The 23,722-nt window shown below is 49.3% G+C and overlaps 6 protein-coding genes across 6 annotated transcripts; 4 read left to right on the top strand and 2 right to left on the bottom strand.

Moving 5' to 3' along the window:
• Positions 1-3,479: 3,479 nt before the first annotated feature.
• N7477_006365 (uncharacterized protein) lies at positions 3,480-4,071 on the bottom strand (the record flags this gene model as incomplete). Its single annotated transcript, XM_056968028.1, has 3 exons — positions 3,480-3,796; positions 3,851-3,901; positions 3,957-4,071. 3 exons carry the CDS (start codon positions 4,069-4,071, stop codon positions 3,480-3,482), a joined length of 483 nt encoding a protein of 160 aa, XP_056820824.1.
• A 4,550-nt stretch (positions 4,072-8,621) lies between these two features.
• Positions 8,622-9,960, top strand: N7477_006366 (LLM class flavin-dependent oxidoreductase; the record flags this gene model as incomplete). Its single annotated transcript, XM_056968029.1, has 2 exons — positions 8,622-9,471; positions 9,530-9,960. The coding sequence occupies 2 exons, from the start codon at positions 8,622-8,624 to the stop codon at positions 9,958-9,960; spliced, it is 1,281 nt and encodes a 426-aa protein (XP_056820825.1).
• A 2,293-nt stretch (positions 9,961-12,253) lies between these two features.
• N7477_006367 (uncharacterized protein) lies at positions 12,254-13,167 on the top strand (the record flags this gene model as incomplete). Its single annotated transcript, XM_056968030.1, has 2 exons — positions 12,254-12,571; positions 12,625-13,167. 2 exons carry the CDS (start codon positions 12,254-12,256, stop codon positions 13,165-13,167), a joined length of 861 nt encoding a protein of 286 aa, XP_056820826.1.
• Positions 13,168-15,890: 2,723 nt separating this feature from the next.
• N7477_006368 (putative amino acid permease family protein) lies at positions 15,891-17,584 on the top strand (the record flags this gene model as incomplete). The annotated part of the gene is made up of 2 exons (XM_056968031.1): positions 15,891-16,041; positions 16,122-17,584. The coding sequence occupies 2 exons, from the start codon at positions 15,891-15,893 to the stop codon at positions 17,582-17,584; spliced, it is 1,614 nt and encodes a 537-aa protein (XP_056820827.1).
• A 1,179-nt stretch (positions 17,585-18,763) lies between these two features.
• On the top strand, positions 18,764-20,622 carry N7477_006369 (S53 family peptidase; the record flags this gene model as incomplete). The annotated part of the gene is made up of 2 exons (XM_056968032.1): positions 18,764-18,872; positions 18,929-20,622. The coding sequence occupies 2 exons, from the start codon at positions 18,764-18,766 to the stop codon at positions 20,620-20,622; spliced, it is 1,803 nt and encodes a 600-aa protein (XP_056820828.1).
• A 528-nt stretch (positions 20,623-21,150) lies between these two features.
• Positions 21,151-23,402, bottom strand: N7477_006370 (alpha-galactosidase D; the record flags this gene model as incomplete). Its single annotated transcript, XM_056968033.1, has 3 exons — positions 21,151-21,895; positions 22,034-22,829; positions 22,988-23,402. 3 exons carry the CDS (start codon positions 23,400-23,402, stop codon positions 21,151-21,153), a joined length of 1,956 nt encoding a protein of 651 aa, XP_056820829.1.
• Between the last annotated feature and the right edge of the window lie 320 nt (positions 23,403-23,722).

Genomic DNA, 23,722 nt, shown 5'->3' on the forward strand with positions numbered 1-23,722 from the left:
GCAGCACGTAGATCTGTCACTTCTTGCTCCAATAGAAGGATACGCTTCATGACTTGTTCGCATGCCTTGTAAGCCTGATTAAACACCTCTTTTGTAGGCGTCGGTGGGCTATCTGACCGGTACTTAATAAGACGCTTTGCTGATGCCCTATGCTTTAAAAGCTGTTTGATATTGCTTGGTGTTTCGGGGCAATAAATGCTTGATCGGCTTAATGGTCGGTCTGATAGTGTAGGCAGACGAAGCTAAATATTGAGCTTATCAAGGACTTCTGCTGCATTCAACGGTATTAAACCGGTCGCTTTGAATGCATTCTAAATGCTTCTAGCCTAAAAGGCGTCTTCGCGTGCGCGTGGGTAGGCTGCAAGGAAATCAAGCTTGTCGATATGATTTATCCCTATATATGTCTGTTGGTCCACTAAGCGACCGTATAATCGTTTTAGCACTGCGAAACAGTCTACATCTAGCGGCTATAATAGATATAAGCTATGCGGTGGCATATATATAGGTATGACGTCGTTTTCAGTGCATAGACGATCAAATTCAGGCATAAGGTGGCTTCCATAACCATCAAGAATCAATAGCCTATACCGACCACGTATGCGGTTTGCGGTTAAAGGAATAAATAGCTTTTGAAGCTATCGAAGCCTAATTGCGTCAGATATCCACCTATTTGGGCTTACCTCGAAGCGCCAGTCCTTTGGGGTATCTTAGAACCATAATTTAATATAGCGCTTGCCTTTAAATATAATCAACGGTGGTAAAGCCTAGCCTAAAGCATTAACTGTCTCTACTGCGGTCACCTATTCACGATTGCCTGGCTGTAAGACAGATCTCCGGCCATAGTATTCAGCTCTAGTGACCACTTTTGCGGTAGAAACGAGGCCCATTGCGAAGCCTGTTTCATCGAATTTATAGATATTATCAGGCGGGATACCATAGCGCGTAATAGTCTCCCTAACTAGCTGAAACCAGTCATTTAATACCCGGGGATCCTCTTGCTCTGTACGCTGATAGTTATATCGTCGCGAGAAACGTGTTTGGATAGACGGTGTACGTTTGATATAGTTCCCAACCCAATTCACGCCGACTGTAGTGGAACCGGTAGCCCCAAGAAGAATATTGGCCATATTGCGTACCATTGCATGCCGAGGGGATGCACCGCGATTATCCATAGATAGAATCCACTTAGTAAGCGTATCCTTATCTAGCTGGGTCATTTTATGGCCATTAGCGCGTGTAGTAGCCTTTGAAAGATGACCATTAATGCGGTCGCGCAGCGTAGATCGCGGTATGCTATAGACGCGCGCAGCAGCCGTGATAGTCGGAATATCCTTATTTTTAAAAGCCTGGATTGCAAGTTCAAGCCTACCCTCTTGATGGATAGCATCTTGGCTTGTTTCGGAACGAATTGGTGGCATAATAAATGATTTAAAGTGGTGGGGGATATACGGAGACGCGAAATTGGATGGGGTGGCGGATGGGTTGTGGTGGCGGATGGCTTGTGGATTACGTTAGAGTATTGCTCGGGAGATCCAGACTGGGCCATTTAGAAAACTAAGTCATATAATAGACCCCGATATCTGGCGATAGAAGAACTATGATTAAGAACATAGATACAGTACCTACTCAATATATTCTGGTAGCGCGAGTTAAGCGGAATGCTTCTCTTATATTCTACTTGCGACCGTAACTTGCGGCGCCATGGTCTCCCCACCTATTATAAGACAAACCTCTATTACCTGCTCCAGCGCAAAGCAGACACCGAAGTGCTGCCAGCTCTTGTTTCCTATCAACGTATTGGGAAAAACCGTTGATATTGGAGTTGTATATACACCCTATACGAAATATCCTCATCCTATAACAGTATCGTAATCTCTCTCTATTGACAATGCTGACTGGCTCTACAGCGGATACCTCGTGTAGGGGTTAAACCTTATGCTGCGATACTGAAAATATGGGTAACTAGTATCGTGTGCAACGAGCAGGCTAACATAAGCAGTTTTTGATTAAGATTCTGAACGTTTATTCTGAGCCTAGTGGAGGAAGCGGAGGTAGTAAACCTGGTAGTGGTGGTTAAGCTAGTTTAAAGTTGTTCTTCTCTGCCATCATATCTTATATTTAATTACTCCAATCTTCCTCCATCTTTAGGCCGGCATGCTGAAAGTGACCTCTTGCACTGTCTCCTTTCGCACTAACCACTTTGATATACCACTCGAGGAAGGCATCAAATCCTTAACTGGGATCATCTTCAAAGTACCCCTAGTTACGTTTGATAAGGCCTTTGAGCTCAGCGAAGAATTCCTCAATCGGATTGAGATCCGGCGAATATGGTGGCAGATATTCCAATTTCACACCAGTATCTTCACAGATCTGCACAATCTTCTCAGAATAATGGAAAGATGCATTATCTATCATTATAACGGACTTAGGCTCCAGCCGTCGCCTATAGCGCTAAATAAGCTCGGCGATAAAGTCCTCGAACATTACCGCATCGGTCGAGCCACGGAAGACACGTGAAAGGACTATACTATCTTAAGCATACGCTGGCAGTATCTGGTATCGCTGATCGCGATGGAACCGAGACACTTGCACGGGAGCCTTGCCAAGCGGTGACCACCCTCATTCGTCTAAAACCCACGCGTTTATCACACCCTGATTCGTTAACATACACTAGGTGATAGGAATGAAAGTCGATATATTATATGAATAAATCTCCTTTAAATCGGGAGCTCTCTGCCGAGACACCTTTTTAGACCAACCGTGGGCTACGAGAGCCCTTCGGATACTTGAGGTCGTCACCTGGGTCTCGAATTCATCCTAAAGAAAGACAGCCATCTGGTCTAGATAGAGGGCTGGTTTTTCGACCAGGTGATCGCAGAGTGCTTCTAGCATCCGAGGTGTGATAGTGCGTCTCCGACCGACTCGATTCGTTGGAGCGTGGACGTTTCCAAATTGCCGTAAGTTCCTGCGAATATTTTTGATCGTACGTTCGCTGCATTCAGCCTGTTCGGCTATTTCAGATGTGGTCAGCAACTGGCTCTGTATTATATCACGAATAAAGTATAGCTTCGAACGGGGTAGCCTCGGTGCCATATTGCGTAGATTGCCTTGAGCGACACTCCAGACAGCGAGTGAATGGCTGTTGACGCAACAGTCTGGAAGGAGCACATCTCTTGGAGGGGCATCGAGGTTGCACCCTCTATGGCGTTACCCGTAAATTACCGTATCTTACGTTATGTAAAATAACGTTCTATTTCTAGCATTGGAGAGATCTGCGACTAAACTTAATATAGACTAGCGTGCTTCAGGATAGGACTGGAAAAACAATCTGAGAGTGAATGCGGGGGAATCTGATTTCGAATTCGGCAGTATGCAATGGGACAAGTTAGATACACAGAGGTGACGAGCCATGGCAGCACCCTAGATATATACTGGTCTCCGGCCGATGTTTCTAAAAAAAGCAGTCAAAAGCCATAAATTTAGCAGCCCTTGCACTCCTTGACGTAGAGGTTGGCAGCCTCGTACTCGGCGTTGTGCGAGCCATACCAGAAGAGCTCCTTCACCTTGCTCTCGCCGTAGCCGTCCTTGGCGAAGTACGCTTTGCCGTTGTGGGTAAAGTAACCCTCATCGTTGACGCCGAAGTCGTTGGTGCTGGCGCCCTGGGGGGTTGCGCCGGAGTGGGGGACAGTCAGAGCAATGGGCTCCACCGTGTCGGGGATGACATAGAGGTTCTGGAAGCCGGTGGGGGTGGAGTTCTTGGAGGTGAAAGAGACCATTCCGTTAGGACCAGAGCGAACTATTCTGCGTCAGTTGCATTGAAATGAGATTGTGGATTGACTGCTTGACTTACGGATCAGGATCTCATGGTTCGCGTCTGTGTCGCCACCGACATAGGCGTTGGCTGATTGAAAGGTCAATAAGCTGTTCTTCTGATGGAGAAGATCTGGAAAACTTACTGCCATCGGTCAGAACAGTCTGGCCGCCATCACCAACGAGAGTGAAAGCTGCAGGAAGACTAGCAGCAGAGATGGCAATGGCGAAGCCAGCAAGAGCAGCGATAGAAAATTTCATTTTGGTTGATGGATTGATGAGACTGAGATGATTGGGTTTTGCAGCTTGAGATCCCGGGGCTTTTATACGTGATCGCGAGGTACTCGGAAGCTATGAGTCGGAAGCCAGCCGGCTCAAGCTAAGACAAGCTTAACCTGGATTGAGGTCATAAGTCGGAGCTCATTCCATTTCCATACAAGTGGGTAGTGGACTCTTTGGACCCTAACGGTTAAGGGTTGGGGGATCGCCGATCATGCGGAGAAGTTGGAACATGTCTTGGATCTAGTCAGTAGAGACAATTTCTACAAGTACACCGTCTTTTTACCGAAATGAGACACGAGTAGGGTAGACCGAACAGCCTTGAGGGCCTTGGGACTGGCAGACTGACATCCAAATTGTCTATGAGAAATTCTCGCTCAGAGTTGAACTGCTAACGCCCAAAACAATCTCAAACTCTTTTCATTCTACTCCCATGACTGGGAAAACCCTCATACTGTAGCCTGTGGCTATAATTGGGTCAAATTTAAGGAGACTGTATTACCCGACTTCCGGGTGGGTAGTGGGTCCTCAATGCTGTTCTTCACTTGCGAATGGAGAAAATTCGGGGCAATCCCCCCAACATATGTACTATCCTTTTTCGCTGTACCCGCAAACCAGTTTCAATGCTGGGGCGACTAGTAGCTCAACATCCTGGCGATCTTGTTGTAAGGCTATCCAATCCCCACCTAGGGCTTCGGGCCGTCACTGGGCTGTGGCAGGCTTCAAGACTTCAATCATAAGGGAACCTTCCAAGATTTTCTAGCTGAAGCCTAGATTTTTCCGTCAATTTCCGAAGCCTTATACCAAGATCCACTAGTAAATTTGCAGAATAACATCGGAATATCGATGTTTTATATCGTGCTTCTCAAGGCATCTTACGGTATCTACAGCAACCGGGTGTTTGGTCACAATAACTTCTTTCTAATTATACACCCCTGACTTAACGTACTAGTCGTTTGAGGTAGATTCCAAGAAAGGGGGGCCCGCAGTCCACTCAAGAAATTTCCACCTCAACGGCTTCATATGATCACGGCACCAAGAAGCTCTCTTCCAACACCAGACATCTGGCCGCAGATAGGCCGCAAGATGCCCCTTCCACAACGGAGGCCGGCCTGGGCTTATGATAAGGGCTAGTAACGGGGTCAAGTTTACCATGGTCGAGTAAGCTTGAATTTAAGGGGAGCATACTGTAGCAACACAAAAAGATGAGTTTTGAAATGATGGCGGGTTACGATACCAGGGCCAAAGAAGCAAGCCAGCTGACCAGTATCATGCTCGCCAAAGGTGAGCGACGAATCTTGTCATTATGTACATCTGAATTCCCTCGGAGGGAGCTTAGGCACTAAAATGAGAAAAATCATATTGTTTGGGTGCAGGTCTTGACAGAATCCATGGTTGATCGGTGTAAGAAATTACGCTTATTTTGTATGTTGATCGGACGGAAAAGGCAAGGAATCCAAACCTAACGACCTTTTGCTTAAAAGATTTCGGAATTGGAACTTGTAACCTGTACGTCATATATTCACAATATTTTAATGCAAACGTCAGCCTTGGAGTTTGTTCGTTCTCGATATTATAATTGTCTACAGACGAGATTGACTCTCTTTGTCTACTCGTTTTTCCTTTGCGTCTCTATCCACAGTCGAACTCCGGTCCAGAGGCCTTGCGTCTAATATCATTCTTCGCCTTGAAGACTGAAACATATCGAGACATGGAAAAAGTCTCCCCAAGCTGCTTCATACTATGTGGAAGAAAGTGATAAAATCCTCCACCCTACTGTGTCTAGGTGAGCGGATCTTTCAAGAGATCTGCCATTATCTTTCACTAGTGGATCAAGTCTGTCTATCCCTTAGCTGCAAAGAGCTCTTCAGCCTGTTTAAGAAGATCGTGAAGGACGAAAATCTCAAATTTTCACGACTCTCGCGTATAAGGCACCCAACACTGTGCGGGAACAGTCAGGATATGCCGCGAAATCAACTTTTAATTCGACTCGAAAATCACCACTGGGTCTTACTGCGCGAAGTGTTTGAAGCTCCATCCATGGAAGGAATTCACGAAAACCTTACTGAGACAATCAGCTCTGGAGAGATCCTGCACATACTACGCCGGTATAGCCGACCTATGTCCCTGTATTTCTATTACGATTCGAGGTAGGGAAAAGCTTGTGAAGTTACTCAGACCTCCCGTGAAGCCTGCAAAAATCAAGTACGGCCCATTCGAGCCGGGCTCTCACGATAGCGATCGTCCTAACCTTGGCGTTCCCGTTAGAGTACGCCCCGACCTGGGTCACTTTTGTAAATTTCGCACGAGTTCTGGCGACCAGATATGGGTTCCTTTATTATTGTTTATAGATGAAAATGGCCAGTTATGTGCATTGTCTCGGTATACCATATGTTTCTCCTCCTGTCTCACAGCTACGCCCGCTTTTGCTTGTCCTCATTAGAATCTTCTATCTCTCGTCTCCATGAGACAAGCCGCGAAAGTTCTTGACAGGAACCAAACTTTGGGTTTTTCGAAATATCATCAGGCTACCTTGTGTACTGTCGACGAGAAGATGGCCGTAAAAGCCTGTTTCATGTGTGCGACTACGATTGCAGTGTGCGGTGGGTCTGAAAACAGTATTCAGGCTGTTTTCTGGGTGGTACGAGATCTGGGAAGCTGTGAATGGCCTGCAGGCCGGACTTGGCTTGATCAGTGTCGTCTTATCTGAACATGGTCTCAGCATGACAAAACTTACGAGTGTACTTACCAAGGGGTTCGGGGAAAAAAGAATCACTGCTGTTAGAACTACGCTATAAGTAGCGGTCGCAGAGCTTGCGGAACACGACGTAGGGTGTTCATAGTCAGTAAAGAGATTACTGCCTCGAACAGGAAAGATGGCTCCTTTAGCATTAAATCGAAGTCTCATGATTTTAGAAAAGTGAATCTAGACAGCTAGTACCATCTCTGCGTTGCTTCCTGTAGCGTCGTGTTACTGGATGAAAGTGAATACGCGACATACGCTGCTGGGGTATTTCATTTGAGAAGACAGATAAATGAACAAGACTTTTTTCATCCCATTACTGGACGATTCCAAGCTCCAGCATTTGGCATGCAGTATAGAGAGTGGCGACTATATGTATATCAACGTGCTGTCACACTGATTATTGAGTTTGCCCATCTCCCCGTGTTTATGGGAATAACGAGACACGAGCGTCTGGGCGACTCATAAATCAGTCGAAGGAACAGGTTTCCAGGTCACGGTGAACGTTTGTCTCATAGGATCCTTACAAGCTAGTCATATGTGAAGGATGCAGCTGCAGAGACCCATGAGCTCACCGCTAGCAAGCGTGGAAAGTGTAGTTATGGAGGATCAATGATGGCCCTAAGGCAGGTCATTTGTAAGAAGAGCACCAACATCTATCCCTTTTTGACCACTATCCTTCAGGGGCAAAGATTGACGCGCTAGCAGATGACTTGGTGCGCCCAAAAACACATTGATCCACGAAATACTTCCCGCAAATTTACTACTTGAGAGATGCCTCTTATACTGAGATTGGGTCAAAACAAGAATGATTCAGCAAGGTCGTTGGCCCAGATAAAATCATGCGGGGCAGAAATTCTGGCCCTTGACAAGGATTTGATATTGTTGTCCGGGTGTACTGAGGAACATGCGGTCAGAAAGGCTTCAAAGGGAGTTCAACGGCGCAAACTGGACCTGCGACATGGCGCAAACAATGAGATCCTGCATATTGGTAGATTAATTGTGTTTCACTGAAACAAATAAAGCTCTGCCGAAAAGCCATACCAATGCATTCACGGCAAGTTGAAAAGCGCCTTTGAGCACTCGACAAATATACCAAGGCGGTTGATACTTTGAGTACTCTGGGAGATTCTCTTTTGGAGTTTTTGTTTAATGTATTCTCCCCTCGCAAACACACTGCAATGGGTTTGTTTGATTCCTTGACATGCGGCGTGAAGTGCTAATGATCATCCGATGATGGGCAGAGGTGGATCCAAACTAGCGCCTCAATTCTCAGGCAGCGATCGGATGGATTGACGAAAGTCAAAGAGCTCCATTTCTGCTCCTCGTCTAAATCATTGTTTTTGGCCTCATTCTACATGCTTAGTTCTTGGCTCAGCTTCTTCTGAATGTCGATTTGCCGGAACATCTCCAATTCATCAAGGGCCTAAATTGACCGAAAGTACAATTTCGACTCCGAGAGGAGAAATGGAACCCTTACTAGGTTGATCTGGAACCCCAAAGTCTAGGGATACGATGTATTCGCAACAAGAGACGAAGTTTCAAGAGGTCCGTGGCAAGGGCAGACAAACCTGGGGCACGGCTTCAACACCGACGACTGCTTGCGTGAGCTGCCGTCTCCAGCACGCCATGGCACCATGACCGAGGATTAGAAATCAGATTGGAAATGCCATCGCGTTCATCGTGAATACTGTGACTGGCCGGGTATATGATCAAGGCATCTCTCACCTCTCACTTATACAATTCACTCCAACCACCGCTACTTCAGCTCCGCGGTACCGACATCAAAATGCCCGACCAACCACGACAACTTCACCTCACAGCCTTTATGCGCCCAATCTCCCTCCATACCGGAGCATGGCGCTACCCAGGCTCCTACCCAGATGCGAACTTCAACTTCGCTCATATAACCCAATTCGCACAGAAACTCGAAGCCGCGAAATTCGACGCCTTCTTCATGGCTGACCATCTAGCCGTCCTGAACATGCCCATTGAAGCCCTCAAACGTAGCCACACAATCTTCTCATTCGAGCCATTCACACTTCTCTCGGCCCTCTCCGCCGTGACGTCAAAAATCGGCCTCGCCGCAACAGCAAGTACAACATACGACCTCCCATACCACGTCGCACGCCGCTTCGCAAGTCTAGACCATCTAAGCAACGGTCGCGCAGCCTGGAATATAGTGACAACGGGAAACCCGGAATCGAGTCACAATTTCGGCATCGACGAGCATATGGCTCATAGCGATCGATACAAACGCGCGCGGGAATTCTACGACGTTGTCACTGGGTTATGGGATAGTTTTGCCGATGATGCATTTACACGGGACGTCCGAAGTGGTGAATACATTGATCCGAAGAAGATGCACCGCTTGTGTCATGATGGTGATGAGTTCAAGGTTCGGGGACCATTGAACATCGCTCGACCGCCTCAGGGATGGCCCGTGATTGTGCAGGCGGGACAGAGCGAGGCGGGACGACAACTCGCTGCTGAAACTGCCGAGGTTGTTTTTTGCATTCCGAAGGATATTGAAGGTGCGAAAGTGCTCTATGCTGATATAAAAGGGAGGGTTGTGAAGGCGGGACGGAAGAGGGAGGATTTGAAGATTTTGCCCGCGGCTATGATCATTGTTGGGGAGAGTAAAGCGGATGCGCAGGAGAAAAGGCTGCTGTTGGATTCTTTGGTGCATTATGATAGTTCAATTGCGTCGTTGTCTATTGCGCTGGGGGGTTGATGTTGATGCTTTGGATCCGGATGGGCCGCTGCCTGAGGATCTGCCTGAAACGAATGCGAGCAAGACGAGTAGAGAGGCTATTGAACAGTTGGCTACTCGGGAGGGACTCACTATTCGACAGCTTGCGCAGCGTTATGGAGGCTACTCTGGATTGGCTTTTCTGGGCTCCCCTAGTGATATCGCAGATGAGATGGAGACTTGGCTGCGGGAAGAGGCTTCCGACGGCTTTACATGCGTGTTTCCGTTCTTGCCTCGGGGCTTGGAGGAAGTCACGGATAGATTGATTCCGGAGCTACAGAGACGAGGGTTATTTCGTCAGGACTACACCGGGTCGACACTACGGGAGCATTTTGGTCTGGAAAGACCAGAGAATCGCTTCTTTAGTAGAAGTTGATAACGTGTGACTAGGTAGTAAGACACAATGTCGTTAGTGCTGATACAATTATTTCCAAGGATCTATGCAAGCCTCTATAGAGAAGCGCGCACAAACTGCCGTGTTTATGAATAAGGTTATTTCCGGCTCTACACCTTGATCCATGTCGATCAACGTCAAAATGAAGAACTACAAAAACATGATGTTGAGCATTCGGCTCAGACTTTATCCCCCCTCCCCATGCTTAGGACCCAACCAAGAGATCGAGCTGCCAAGGTAGATCTTGGCCCGACACCAGGAATCCGGGGAAGATTGAACTCGGCAGTCAGGCCCGGCCACGATCCGAGATTAAATGCAGGTGTTGACGATTAGTCTCGATGGACACGCCGGACCGAGTGTTAGCCGGGTGGACTGACACTGGGGACAAATTCGAGCTATGACGGAGTCAGAGACGCAAGGGCCAGCTTGCGGGGCTGGAGAAGTGGCTTGCTCCACCCGGGCCGGTATGTGATCTGGCTATCAGACTGATAGATTGCTTTCTCTTTGCTCTACCAGCAATTTAAAGCGAACATTGAATATTTCAATCATTGCACAAGGAGCGCTTGACCAAAATGCCACATATGCCCTGATCCTGACAGGTTGTAGATAGAAGATAGATGATAGATGATAGCAATGCAGGATTGCACGAAGATCGAAGGCATTGATAGGAGCCGGCATGAGATCACCCAGCGGGATCGCGATATCAATGATCCCACTAGCCAATAATGTCATGGTCCCGGAGAGCACTTACAAAACAGCTCACCGGAGTCGATTCTACCCATCACAACCCGTTCACATTTCGTGTCTCAACACCCAAGTCACGAGGACACAATTATCACATAATTCGGTAGCTCCCGGGACCAAGAAAAAGATTAGGATAGGAAACGAAGAATCCGGATCACCCCATGGCTCCAAGTGGCAAGTGGGCGGCAGGTAACAATGGAGAATTGTGTCAGCGAAAATACGTGGCTCGCGAGTGGACGGAACATGAACCACAACGGTCGCACTAGTTCACGCCTTATTTTGCTCTATCCCTGGGCGCCACGATCCGACACAACCTGGACAATCTTCGCGCCTGGGTCGAGGCCACTGGGCACTCTATGACAGGCGTGTTAAGTCTATGACAGGCGTGTTAAGCACGTGGGTGTCCGTCGGAGGATTTGCATGCGTCCTGTGAATTTGCCACTATGTTCTGTACGGTTTGTGCATCCAGCGCATTGTCGCTCAATTGAAGTAGTATCGTCTAGCTTGCCCGGACAATTTATTTCGCCTCCTTGGGGTTTGGTGGATTGGCGCAAAAGACCCAAGAAAAATGCCTCTTGGTTGGTTGGTATGTTTGTTTCTAGGCGGATTCGAGATAACCGCGTTGACCACGTAAATGGAGGACAATCTTACAATAGGAAACACAATCTTGTCATCTATTTCCCGCAGTAACCATGCAGAGATTTTTTTGGTATTCAGATCTGCCATTTCCAATGGCTGTCACTGGGAGTTTCCTATGTGTAACCTTCTGCCCTAGAGGTTTAGCGACCTGCGGATTGCCGTCTTGCAGCAATGACAAGTTGAGCCTAGAGAGTCAGCCTACGCGGGACGCAACAAAGGGCTGTCAGTTAGACTGTGATGACTATGCAGGATATGAATTTTTCCGCTAGAGGAATCGGGCAAACAGTGACTGTTGGCAAACAAAGTACATGGTTAGTCGGCTCCGAGACTCGGCCGACGGGAGCTTGGCACTCTTCAGCCCACCGGTTCACCTGGGAAGATCCACAGCTGACATTGGCCCCGGATATAGCTGGTCCTTTGTTCAACGGTTTCACGCTCATGAGAGATTCGGAAGATCCTAACGGTCCGGAGCCGGCCGTCTCAGCTAAGGTGATCCCGGCTCGATTTGACCGAGCGCAAGAGAGGAGCAGCCTGCCGCGTGACTACGCCTGTTTGGGGGAAGGCCAGCAGGGTCTTTTCGAAGATGGAGCTAGGCCTTGACATCACAGGTCAATCTCGGCTTCCAAGTTCGGTCGATAGACGGCGACAACACTCGTAATCCGACCCGCGTGCCGACCCCTGTTGAGTTTTTTTTTGCGCTTGACGAAAACCCCAAGGGATATATATAAGCTGGCGGGGTCGATGTGGACTCACCTTTTGTTCCATGGTAAGACGCCTTTCAATCCACCTTTTACTTTTATAAACATTGAATCCTCCTGCCTCCTTCGTCCTCGAGCACAGATATTGTATTCAGTCTTCGCCCTGAATCAGGTCAGCATAACAGCTTTTCACGATGCCATTCACTCGATCAAGTACCCTTCCAACTCTCTCATTAGAGGACGAAAGGTATTTCAATCAGAATCTGAGTCCTCAGTCTCGTCCATTGGACATGTGCAAGGGATCCGACCTTCTGCCCGGCAACTGGTCCTATGACAGTGCTATCGATCTCTTTTCTCTGAACCCCGCCAACATGGATCCAGTCGCCTTCGATTTTACCGACAACTTTACCAATGCAGACTCCAAAGATTTGTTCGTGGATCCATTCGGAACACCAACGGTCATCAATGGTTTCACGATGCCTGCCGCCGATGACACAGTATCTCTCTCATCAGTCAGTTAGCCTTCTCCCACTATGAGATATTCACATCCCTAACAACATTCAAGGATCTGGACAGCGATGATCAGTCTTGGTCCGCCGGAATGTGCCAATCCATTGACAAGACTATCCCCGAAGAACCCACCAAACCATCCAGGCCTGTCACCCGCAACTCTGTCCAGAGCACCGCCTCAACGCGATGGTCGTCCAGCCCCGAGATGCAATCCCAAGAATATATCACCCCCAAACAATCAAAGACATCCGGTCGGAAATCTCGCAGTCTCTCGCAAGACTCCAACGTCTCCTCGAGCCAAGACCCCCAAATGCGTAACGCCGCTAAAAGAGCTGCCCACAACATCATCGAGAAACGTTACCGCACGAACATGAACGCCAAATTCCTCGCTCTGGAAAAGGCAATCTCCCCCGCCGGAGCCCACAAACAATCTCGAGTCGGTGCTGGAAATTTGAAGAAATCCGAGATCCTCAGCAACGCCCTCGCATACATCGAAAGTGTGCAACAGGAAAACGCAGCCGTTCACAAGGAACTCGCGCTTTTAGAACACAGTCTTGTCTCCGGGGGAGTGTGGCGACACAAGCAGCCGCGCGCTTGAGTCGTGACTTTCAATTTCGAGTCATTGAATCAGACTCGCACATAACTGCATTTCATGATGACACGATGGGAATACAGAGCCGTTTTGGCTGGAGTTGGACTGGAGTTTGGATTGCTGGGTAATTAGGGATGGCGTGCTTTTTTTTCACCATCATCTCCCATCACTACCTTTCCGGGTCTCGGTGACAACAAAAGTGTTTTATGATTCCCCTGGTTGTATCGACTAGTGAAGCATCAATGTAACTGCCAAGACTCGGTGATCTTGAATTCTTCTTTGGATTGTGTGAATCGTGCGATTTCGAATCGCTTCTCGAAGTATTGACCCGATTCAGAATGGGTCACGGTTGATTGTGGTGGGAGTCACCGCGGCTGGGATTTCCGAGAATGGAAGGTAAGTGGAAGTGGTATGATGCTGCCCCTGTTAGTTTTTATTAATAAGTATGAGTTGCTTGCCCTTTGTGATCATGACTCGAGACAAAGGTTCACAGATCGTGGTTGATTGTGTTGAGCTTTCACTTGGCTTGGGAGCTCACCAACTGACGTTCGCGCGGCGTTCAGCGCTGTTGTCCTTCAACAGAATGCATCGCTCATCTCTTCAACCTTGCAATGCTTGGAAGAAAGACTTCTCGGACTCCGAAGTAAATTCATTTCTCACTGTTGAAAGGAAACACCTGGTCAAGAACCTTGTGAAGGAATCCCCCAGGGGTTCCAACAACCGGGAAACACCCTTTTGTGTTCGACACGCGCCCAGAGAGTGGATTGCCCCGGAATCAGAAGACGCTCGATGCGGGGAAGCAATTGTTCAGCGCTCTAGTGTCTTGTCGACCCGCAAAATGAGCAATCGATTGATAATATGTTTCAACCTGGGGAATCTCGAACCGACAGGGTGATCATCGGGCATCACCGCGACGCCTCGGGCCCAGACAAGCTGTACTCACCCGCCGTGTCAAATGCGAAATTCGGACTGAAAATGCCTCATTCCTTCATATCTTCTGGGAACAGAGAGGAAAAGGAATTTTGGCGAGGCAACAACCGAGAAAGACTACGGCATTACGGATGCTGCTTGGCTGAGCCTAGCCCTGACGATCTGGTTCCGAATGCCTAAAAAGGGTTGGCTTGATGGGCGGTTCCTGACTACCAGAACCGCAAGCACGCGTCATGAATAATGAGAAGCTGAAAGCAGGGCAATCCCAGAGATAGGAAATGCCTACATCGGAATCGCAATCTATGGATCGAACTCATGTAATAGATTCACCCCGCATTTCCAAAACCTCGACCCATTTCTTTCTTGACTCTATCAGCCAGCGACCCATCGAGTCCACTGTCTCCACCGGAAAAGGAAAGAACAGGAGATATCAGGACCGAGCGCGAGCGGCGAATCAGACCAATCGACTTGCAGGACTGCGAGCTCTCGGCCAAGTCAACTGGAACTACCTCCTGGGAAATCTGGGGAACACCATTGGGAAGAGCAAACTAGTCACAGGCCTAGCTGACTGATTATCCGCCACGTTCCACCCAGGCGCCAGCCGAGGGTGACCCCTGCATACGATGTCACTATTCAAACGGCAACTGAGATGACTCTATTCCCTTCCATTCTCCAATCGGTCCCCGCCTTTTCTCACTCGATTGGAACCTGTCTTCGGATGCTCGGCAGGCCATTTAATTGATACTCAATTGTCAATTCGATGACTTGCTGACCTCGAATTCCGCCCAATCATTCCAACACTCTCACGTGGCGATAATCTGGCATCGGCAATTGCGTCTCCACCGTGGAGCTCACTCGATATGCCACAGATACGGGATGACGACTCAGACCTTGAAGCTGGTTAACAATATGACCGGTCTTGAGTCCGCTGATAAAGAACTCTTATCGGGCCGCATGGACTTGCTATTTTGGGCGTGGCCGTCCATAGATGACCCGTCGAGCTTCTACGGCTTCCATGGCTTGCATGGAATGTCTAACTGGCTGCATGAAGCTTTCACAATCACTATGCCTCAACAGTGGATGAACTCTAAAAGGCTCAAAGGTTGATACTGCAAATTGAAGTCATAGGAAAGGGCGGTAAATCTATGTTCGCCACCGGAACACCACTTTCTGTCCACGGTCGGCATTCATTACCGCTTACAACAGGGCTCAACATACAGCAGCAATCAAAAGAAGATAGTCATGATCACAATTACACAATTGATCTTCATCCAAGATGCAGTCAATGGAGATATCAAAATACCCCAGGCGTTATCAACAACGGACCCACGAACCCGAACCTGAACCAAAAAAAAGGATAGAAGACTGGGCCCCAAACCCACAGGAGCAAGTCCACCCGAGAGCGGGCACAATCCCCGCAAAAAACCAACGTAAAGAAAATCATACGCGATGAATATTCCTATTACACACAGTCTCTCTCTCAGTGACCAATCCACCCAATTTCCACCCGTCAATTATCCCCGATCGGTGCCTGTCATTGGTTCTCCCGCTGTCACCCCAGCTTTATCTCTTGCCCCGTATTCACACGACCAGAGATAGGGTGCGCCGCGAGGGGTGCAACCGCTATCATATATAGAAAAAGAACTTGGCCCCCCTGCAATTCTCACCCTGTATTCAGCCTCGGCGGAAAATGGGAACGACTTTCCTTGAGAAATTGGAATTGAAATTCATTGCCTTGGGCTGAAACGTCTTATCATATTCAACTGAACAATTGAAACCGACATATACGATATCCTATTATGGACGTTGAATCGATTACCGTGAAGCCGCCGCTCGAGAACGATCAGGATTTTCAGGATGCCACTGATCTTGCGGCGATGGGCCACGCCCAGGCGCTGACTCGGAAATTTAATATCTGGAGCATGCTTGCTCTTGCATTCTGTGTTCTCGGTGAGTCGCCACCCGACTTTCCTTCTTGTTGAGGAATAGTGATATCGCTTCCAAGTGTTTGCGGATGCTAACCGTACTAGGGACATACTCTACCTTCGCGCAGGATCTCAGCAGCGGTCTTACGAATGGTGCCTCAATCACCATCCTCTGGGGCCTGGTGCTGGTCACAGGCTGTAACTTGTGTGTCGCTGTTTCGCTGGGCGAGTTGACGAGCAGTATGCCCACTGCCCTTGGTCAAGCATACTGGGTATATAGATTGTGGCCAACGCCGATGGGCCGATTCGTTTCATACATGTGTGCGTGGATTAACACGTTCGGCTGGTGGACTTTGACTGCGTCGCAGGTGGCATTCATGACTGAGTTCCTGCTTGGTATGAAGACGATGTTTGATCCCGAGTGGAGCGGTGCCGGGAAGGGATGGGTCAATTTCCTGGTTTACATTGGGGTTGTGTTTGTGTTGACGGTGGTCAATGTGGTTAGTTGTCGCAAGGAGCAGGTTCTGCCTTGGATTAATAACTTTGTTGGTATTTGGTTTGCCGGGTTGTTTGTCGTCTTGTCGATGGTGATGTTAATTTGTGTTGGCGTGAAGAGTGATTTGTCTTTCCAGTCTGGAGGGTTTGTCTTCGGCAACTGGATGAATCAAACGGGATGGCCGGATGGTGTGGTTTGGTTCACTGGCTTGGTGCAGGCTGCCTATGGTCTGACGGCTTTCGACTCGGTCATTCATATGGTCGAGGAGATTCCCGATCCAAGAAAGAATGCGCCGCGTGCTATCTGGATGGCTGTCCTGTTTGGTGCCATCACGGGTTTCATCTTCATGGTCGTTTGTCTCTTCTGCATTCAGGATGTCGACGCCGTCACCAATGCCGATCAGCCTTTCATCGAGCTGATTCTCGAGACTGTTGGTCTCAAGGGTGGCGCCACGCTCATCGCTCTATTCATCTTTAACGGTCTCGGCCAGGGTATCTCTGTCTTGACCACCGCCTCCCGTTTGACCTGGGGCTTCGCCCGTGACGGCGGTGTCCCCTGGAGCAAGTACTTTAGCCACGTCGACCCGGTCTGGCAGGTCCCTGCCCGTGCGCTCTGGGGTCAAGGGTTTATCATCGGCCTCGTTGGCATCCTCTACCTCTTCGCCAACACCGTTCTCGAGGCCATTCTCAGCGTCAGCACAATCGCCCTCACGATCTCCTACGCGATGCCTATCCTCGCTCTCTTGATCGTTGGCCGCGAGAAGCTCGTCCCTGGTCCCTTCCAGCTTGGTCGCTGGGGCAGCTGGATGAACTGGATCAGTATTGTGTACTGTGTTATTACCACCATCTTTTTCTTGTTCCCTGGCGCTCCGAACCCAGCTCCGGCTGATATGAACTACGCCATCGCTGTATTCGGCGTCATGCTTGTCATTGCGATTGCGTTCTGGTTTATCCAGGGTGGTCGGACATATCTCCAGACTGAGGATGCGATCGCGCAGATGTTCTATGCGCAGCATCTTGAGAATGCGCGAGAATCCGACGTGGCTGTCGTGCCGCAACCTGACTTGAAATGAAAGTCGAAATTTGTACATAAATGAACATTATATCTCTTTCCAGTCTGTAACTGTATTGAATACATTCAGACAACATCGCATATATCATCGCATATATCATCACCTCTAACCAGAAGTCATTGCTTTCCATGAGTTGTGATCCGGGCACGTGACAAAGTCAACTCGCCTTGTCAAGAAGGCTTCCAAGAGTGGAAAGTCCATAAACTGCATGGAAATACAACACTTAGTTACACCGGAACCCCCGGGACCGCTGCAGGTTGGGTAACATGCCATCAGTCAGTATTAGCTACACTCAATTCGGCCCCATGTTGGAGGCTACGATATTGATCCCTCTCACAGTCTTGGCAGCGCAATATCAAGTCTTGAAAACGAAACCTGGGCTTGCGACGGATTCCGATGAGATACCGGATCCTCAATCCGAGATCTTAAGATTGGCGTTCACTTTATCCTATCGACAATGTGGAGGCGCCCCAAGGAGTTGATCAGCGGAGGCAAATTGCAGGTCCAATCTGTGGGTCTTGGCAGGAACACAACCACCACAACACCACAACAAACAACACAACAACTCCGAACCAGAACAAGTACCAAAGGTACCATCTGTCGCTATCTTGTCCCCTATCATGCATATCCAAGCCTCCATGCAGCATGCAGCATGCAGCATGCAATGGCAGCCCCGTCGGAGGCCTCGTCTTGGCCCAACCTCCACCATATTCTGCCAACCTCCCATAATTGCCCAAGTGGGTCCTCCCCTGCCGATCCTGAAGAAAGCCACCGCGTCGCGTAGGATCCTGTCTCACGAGCTACTGGCTATCACAGCTCGGTACTTCGGTTCTCCGAGCCACAAGCTAAGCCAAGATCAGGCTGCAAGATGCTAAACGGAAGCCCGCAGGAGATTCAGGGTCTCGCAAGGACGGTAAATGGATCTGATACCACAGGCATGAGACGATCCCGACGGGCCTCCGCGCCAGGGTCCACCGGAAACAAGGCCAAGAGCTGCCCATGCACTGGCTCATCTTATGCATCCCCGTCTTGCAACGCATTCCGGGTTGCCATTCCCCGCCCCGCCCCCCCAAATGCAACCATAAATAAAAACATGCGCCCTCCCCCCTACTTAATCCATTGATCTCCGTTCCGGACTTGAATGTGCGGTTTGGGAGTCTTCAATCGCTCTTTACCACCATGATTCCTTCTTTCATGAATCGGGGCACCCTGTCCCTTCTGGCAGTGTCGCTTCTTGCGTCCTCTGCTGCCGCAGAGGTATTCGAGAAGTTGTCTGCTATTCCTCAGGGTTCGTTGCCTGTGTGCTGAGTAGAGAGATAATAGCTGATCAAATGATGTCTGTAGGATGGCATTACTCCCGTACTCCCCGAGGAAACCAACCCATTAAGCTGCAGGTAGCCCTGGCGCAGGGTGACACGGCCGGGTTCGAAAAAGCCCTCTTGGATATGTCCACCCCTGGAAACGAGAACTACGGCAAACACTTCCGCACACACGATGAAATGAAACGCATGCTTCTCCCGGAAGCTGTATCTGTTGAAGCTGTCCGCGAGTGGCTGGAGGGTGCTGGCATCACCGATATTCAGCAAGATGCGGACTGGATGACCTTCCACACGACCGTTGAGACGGCCAATGACCTATTGGACGCCAACTTCCAATACTACATTAATAATGTGAAGCATGTCGAGAGACTCCGGACGCTGGAATACTCGATCCCGGATTCTCTGACATCCCACATCAACCTTGTAACTCCCACTACTCGTTTCGGTCAGCTGCACGCCAACCGTCATCATATGCACAGCAAAGCAGTTGCCGCCGACCAGGCCTTCAGAAAGGCTGCTGTTGCCGAACACGACTGCAACACCGCCATCACTCCCCAATGTATAAAGGATATCTACTCTGTCGGCGACTACAAAGCTAATCCGAACAACGGCAACAAGGTTGCCTTTGCGAGTTACCTCGAGCAATACGCACGATACGCCGACCTCGCGAAGTTCGAGCAAGACCTTGCTCCTTGGGCTGTGGGCGAGAACTTCAGCGTCATCGAATACAGCGGTGGTCTTAATGACCAGAACTCTCGCTCAGACAGCAGCGAAGCCAACCTCGATCTCCAATATATTGTCGGACTCAGCGCCCCCGTCCCAGTCACGGAATTCAGCACAGGAGGCCGCGCCCCCTTAGTGCCCGATCTGGACCAACCCAATCCAAACAATAACAACAACGAGCCTTACCTCGACTTCCTGCAGAATGTCGTCAAAATGTCTGACGAAGATCTGCCCCAGGTCATTTCAACATCCTACGGCGAGGATGAACAATCCGTCCCGGAGCAGTATGCTCGCTCTGTCTGCAACCTCTACGCCCAGCTCGGTTCCCGTGGCGTCTCGATCTTATTCTCATCAGGCGACTCGGGCGTCGGCGCAGCTTGCATGACAAACGATGGAAAGAACACAACCCACTTCCCACCGCAGTTCCCAGCCGCTTGTCCATGGGTCACTTCCGTCGGCGCAACCACAGGAAACAGCCCCGAGAAAGCAGTCTACTTCTCATCCGGCGGATTCTCCGATCTCTGGGATCGTCCCTCTTACCAGGACGCCGCAGTCTCCACATACCTCCAGAAACTCGGAACCAAGCAAGCCGGCCTCTTCAACGCCAATGGCCGTGCATTCCCCGACGTCGCAGCCCAAGGCGAGAGCTACGCTATCTATGAGAAAGGAGCGCTCACCAAGGTAGATGGAACATCCTGTGCATCGCCCGCATTTGCGGGAATCATCGCTCTTCTCAATGACGCGCGCATCGAGGCCGGAAAACCTACAATGGGCTTCTTGAACCCATGGCTGTACGGTGATGGTCTCGCCGGCTTGAATGATATCATCTATGGTGGAAGTACGGGATGTGACGGACAATCTCGATTCGGTGGTTCGGCGAATGGGGGACCTGTTGTCCCGTATGCTAGCTGGAATGCGACGGCGGGATGGGATCCTGTTACGGGATTGGGAACTCCTAACTTTGCGACGTTGAAGAACATTGCTCTCGGCAATTAGGATTGAGCCCAGGTGGCCGATGTGCATAAATTTGTGTATTTCATTTACGATGATTTTTTAAAATCAGTAATCATATCGCATAATTTCCATGTGATTTGTCAATAGAATAGATCGTCGATACCTCGAGCTTCTAGATCATCCATCGCCCGTATTTGAATGCATCTTTGTACCACATTGCGTGAAGGTGTTCTTTTGCGCGAGCATACAACGCACATGTGATTCTGGTACTAAACCTGGTACGGAGTTGAGGACAGTAATCAAGTAATCAAGTGGGATGGGCCGGGGATGCTGATATGTATGCACTGTCACTATGCATATGTACAAGGAATACTTGACAAATTAAGAGATACCTACCCCGCATCGAGCATAACTCCCGTGGAGTTTAACGGTAACCACCTTTTTACTTGAAGTGAACAACGTGAAACATGTATCGAGCCTGCCGTGAAGCTAGACAACCTATAGTCTGTCCGGAGACAAAGGTATTCACTGAATGTAACAAGCGATATACACATCTGACTAGCGGACATTCTACCCGAAAACACGCACACCAACGACATCAGGAGCATAAGTTTGGCTCACATCCACAGCAGCATCATTCCCAAGAACAAGCTCGTTGTCCCCATCTTTCCATCCTGGCAAAAGCAATCCCAGAGTAGCTGTATCCCACCAACCGAGCCCCGGCCCAAAGAGCTCACTATGCCGACCAGAAAGGGGCACCTCAAGACGAACTGGGTCTCCACCGTTGAGAGTGATAGTCAGGTTTCGCGAATTGGATCCGTATCCCCATGAAGTCGACAGGGCAATGTCGTTGTTGATGTAATCCACTTCCAGATACTTTGCCGTAGTCTTGCTTGAGGCATTCGATGGTATGCTGATCGGGACGGTAATTGACGCTGTATTGTTGATATTGAGGAAGCCGATCTTGGATCCTACTGGCTCGCAGTAACCATCTCCACAGCTTGTGAGACTGGCGGATCCTGACAGAGAGAATTCGGGAGCACCGTAGTATGTTCCTGTGGGGGAGGCAATATGGATTGAATTAATTGAAATGGTTGATTCCAGAAGAATGTCGTTTGTGGTGCCTGCTGTCAGAGATATGCTTGCTTGTACTGTTTTGCTTGAGGCTGGTACTTGGATTGTCTGAGGTGCATGGTTGGCAGGGGAGCTTAAGGTGATGCTGCTAGCTGATTCTGGGGCTTGAGAGAAAGCGATGGAAATGGTGTAATTTGAGCTTGTGGTGTTGGCGTAGATGTTGCTGAATATCAGCTTGTTCCTAGACGAGAGAAGTTAGCGATGACATGGAGTGGTCAAGGTGGGGTGAAGCAGCTCAGGAAGTGACGACAAAATTGAGGGTAGCACAGTAGAATAGAATGACAAAATGAATGGTGAAAGAGACGACGGGTGAACATACCCGCTTTTTGTCGCAAAGAGATCTGCTGAATAAGTATCAGCTTGCGTGGTGTTGCTCAGCTCCAACAACATGACTCCATGCGGTGCAATGGTCGAGGTATAACTCGTTCGAACACCATTTAGTACCTTATCCGCCCAAATATCTTTGACCGTGCCCGCATACTGAATTCCAACATCAGGTAAATCCAACGTCAACTCGCGCTCGACATCATTCCAATTGATCAACGCAGCCACAGTGCGCCCACCCTCAAGCTCTCCACTCCAGACATCATATCCCTCGTCCGACCAGCGCCTCCTCAGATTCGCACTCACCCCCAGCGCATCCTGATTCAACGCAACAACAGCCTCATTCTTCAGCACCGCAAGCGACGCTTCTCCAATACTCGTCCAATCATCCTTCAACGCGCCACCAATGGTAAGAGGACTTTTCAAAATCGCCCACATACTGAAATGTGTCTGTTCTTCCGGCGTCGTCAAGACGTTCGTCCCGATCTCCAACATATCCAAATCAGGCCATTGACCCGGCCCCGCGGACGGGGTATTCGGCACAGCCTGGTTCAACGTCCTGAAGATGGCTCTCCACGCGGGAATGATATCATTACCAATACGCCATGTGTGGCCTAGCGAGGGAGCCCAGAGAGCGGGGAAATCCACGCCCCATTCGCAGATTTGGAAAAGAACCGGCCTGTGCTGGGACAAAGCGTTCGTCATATTAGCATATCGGGCACGAGGTGATGTACTCGGTGTATACTGGACATTCGGATACCCGGTCGCAGCATCAGAGAAGCAGTTATCATCTAGAAGGTCAGTTTTCCATCCGACAGTGCAGGGTTGGGGGTTTTACATTTCAGAGCATCAACACCCCACGAGGCAAAGGTATCTGCATCCTGCATTTCATGATCTTTATTCGATGATTAGCTCGTCTCATGGGCGAGATCGCATTGTGACAACATACACAAACTCCCCGCCTGTTCCATGTTTGTCTGGCATGTGCGAATCCCCGCGTCTTCGTAGACTCCAAAGAGAAGACCTAGGCTGTGGATGTACTCTCCCAGTGCAGGGAATCCACTTGGGAAGAGTGTTTCGTTCCACGTCAGCGAACCATTCGCTGTTCTGTCTGCGATTGTCCAGCCGCAGTCTGTTGTCACATAGCGGTATCCTAAATCAGCAAGGCCAAAGTCGACAAGTGCTTTCGCGTTAGAGTGTACAATCGACTCATTGGGGGCACATGAGTAGTGATTATACGAATTCCAGCTGTAGAGGGTCAGCCATAACGCATCGATTTCCTTGATATGCAACAGAAGTAAAAACATACCCCATTGGCGGCGTCTTGGCAACGCCATCCTGAACTCTTCGGTCCAGCGTCGCATGGACGAGAGGCAAAGCTTGAAGAACAGCCCAAGCGAACAACATTGAAACTTTGATAGCAATGGACTTGGAGAATTCTCAAAGAGACGTACACATTACTCCATTTATATTGGGCCCAACACCCCGGTCATTCACGCGGGGTTCCAAGGTTGCACGCAACGGAAAATTACCCGTTCGGGTCTTGCATATTGAAAGCGACGATCCGGAGGAACTGCGACTAGAAGATCGCCGGTTCGCAAGGAAAGGTTCGAGCTCAACATTCCATGACAAAGTGATGAGCGTAATTTTGAAAAAAATCTGAAATGAAGATTAAACGTTGTAT

This window comes from Penicillium maclennaniae (genome assembly GCF_028827695.1).
Source record: "Penicillium maclennaniae strain IBT 15551 chromosome Unknown utg000006l:1.0-2513246.0:1.0-2515036.0, whole genome shotgun sequence".
In the NCBI taxonomy this organism is placed as follows: domain Eukaryota; kingdom Fungi; phylum Ascomycota; class Eurotiomycetes; order Eurotiales; family Aspergillaceae; genus Penicillium; species Penicillium maclennaniae.